This window comes from Hydra vulgaris, chromosome 02, assembly GCF_038396675.1.
Source record: "Hydra vulgaris chromosome 02, alternate assembly HydraT2T_AEP".
NCBI classification, from domain to species: domain Eukaryota; kingdom Metazoa; phylum Cnidaria; class Hydrozoa; order Anthoathecata; family Hydridae; genus Hydra; species Hydra vulgaris.
This window is the reverse complement of record NC_088921.1, coordinates 29908873-29910932: the sequence shown is the minus strand read 5'-3', so window position 1 is coordinate 29910932 and position 2060 is coordinate 29908873. Positions and strand designations below refer to the sequence as shown.

Here is a 2060-nt window from a genome sequence, read left to right as displayed (position 1 = left end):
TTACAAAATCTCCTTTATCATTACTTAAACCAACAAAACAACAGTTATTTTCTAAATTAAAAAAAGGAGCAGATGCTAACAAAATTCCTCTAGAAAAAATAAACAATGCAAACAATTATATAAAACAGCTTAAAAAAGAAAAAAAAATAAACAAAGTAAAGAATGATATGTTACATAAAAAATATTTAATTTTATCTGTAAGAAATCAAATTTAAAAAAAAGAACTAGACAAATTTGAAAAAGGAATGTTTAAATATTCCAAACTTAAAGACAAACCAAAGCAGTTTAAATATTTATGTGGTTTAACTGTCCTGCAATTTCAACTCCTTTATAATTGTGTAGCACCATACTGCCACTTAATTGAATATCCCGATTGCAAAGGTATAGGAACCAGATTCCTTGAAAAGAAAACCGAATTGTTTTCAGTTTTAACATTGTGCAGACATGCACTTTATCTTGGTGTTATTGGATTTATGGCTGGCGTTTCTAAAAGCATCATGTATCGTGTTTTCACTGGATGGGTTGTATTTCTAAGCACAATATTTTTAGAGATAAATTTAAAAGTCAAAAGCACTTATATTTCCCTGATGATGCCTTCTGTTTTTAAAAAAACTGGCCATGGTGAAACCGATATTGTTGTGGATGCTACAGAATTAAAGTTTCAACAACCAACCAATTATGACCTTAACTCTTTAATGTTTTCAAGTGTATAAAAACTCTCCACATGGGTCAGGATTGCGTTTTGGAAACATATACCCTGGTTCGATCACAGATAATGAATTAACAGAACAACCTCATATTTTAGAACTAGTTGAGAAAGAACACGAAGTTATGGCAGATAGAGGGTTTTCAATTCAAGATTTATGCGCTTCAAAAGGAATATATCTGAATCGACCATCTCAAAAATCAAGCCATCAGTTCCCACAAGCTGATGTAGCTGGTAATTTTAATATAGCTTCTACCCGTATTCATGTAGAGAGATTCATAGGATGCGTACGTGATTGGTCAATTCTTAATCTTCATTTCAGGAGAACATTTTGACATCTTTGCAAAGTGCTGAAGTGCAATAAATTCATATTTATGACCACACTCAAAATTTTTTATGTTTTGTGTGTTATAAATATCATTTTCATTTAATCCTTCCTTAACTAACTTCCAATAATTTGTAAATTTTTCCTGTCCATATATTCCTAGCAACGCTGGTAATCGACTCCCTGTTATTTTCCCTTTTCTTGTGTCCATCCACTCCTGGGTATTTTGTTTGACATTAATATGATTTGTGTATTGTTCTTGTGATGGTATCAGATTTGTCAAATCAATGCAAATAACAGGATCCTCATTTAAAAGTTGTTTATTAATTTTTTCTAAAACAATAACTTGTTCAGGCGAAACTACGATACCTCTGTGTTTACTTTATTTTGATTTAGTATTTGCAATATTGTTGGTATTTCACTATAATTATCTTGACATTTTTGTGAGTTTACTGCTTGTTTATTTAAAGTACGACTTTTTGCATTTATAGAACTTAACTTATTGAATTGGGATTTAAAACTTTCAGGGTCATATCAAAATCTTAAGTGCCCCATTAGTGAAGATTCATATCCAAGATCTATTGAACAAAGAGTATCATATACGTGTCTTTCAAAATTGGGTTCCTTTTTCAACCCTTTCTTAATTTTTTGCTTCATTTTTAAAACACCTCTTTTAAAAGATGAACTTTCTGGATCTGCTGAAGTAATTTTTAAGTTTTCAATTGTGCTTTTGTTTCTTGCTGATTTTACTTTAATATGTGATAGTGGGACCATTGGAATAGAACCTTTTTTTGATCTTTTATGTCATTTCTGTATCATTTGTGTGCACGTTAATTCTAAAATTGTTGTCTTTGTATCATCATATTGCTTTAAGTAAAGAAGGATAGCTAAAACATGACAACAAAGCCCACTAAGACCAACGGGGCATTCACAATAACCTTTATGAGGTGTCCCTCCTACAAAAAGTAAATAAGCAGGGCGTGCATCATGGCTATAAGATTTTCTTATGAAAGCTCTTACATATACTAT

General features: G+C 30.9%; 1 protein-coding gene across 1 annotated transcript; it reads left to right on the top strand.

Moving 5' to 3' along the window:
• The first annotated feature begins 245 nt into the window (after positions 1-245).
• Positions 246-1041, top strand: LOC136075992 (uncharacterized). The gene is made up of 2 exons (XM_065789449.1): positions 246-621; positions 707-1041. The coding sequence occupies exons 1-2, from the start codon at positions 246-248 to the stop codon at positions 1039-1041; spliced, it is 711 nt and encodes a 236-aa protein (XP_065645521.1).
• The last annotated feature ends 1019 nt before the right edge of the window (positions 1042-2060 follow it).

Bases quoted from the DNA above. Each gene is read 5' to 3' on its own strand.
- LOC136075992 (XM_065789449.1), top strand. From the start codon at position 246: ATGTTTAAATATTCCAAACTTAAAGACAAACCAAAGCAGTTTAAATAT. The intron at 622-706 runs GTGAAACCGATA...AATGTTTTCAAG, and splicing joins TTTTAAAAAAACTGGCCATG to TGTATAAAAACTCTCCACAT.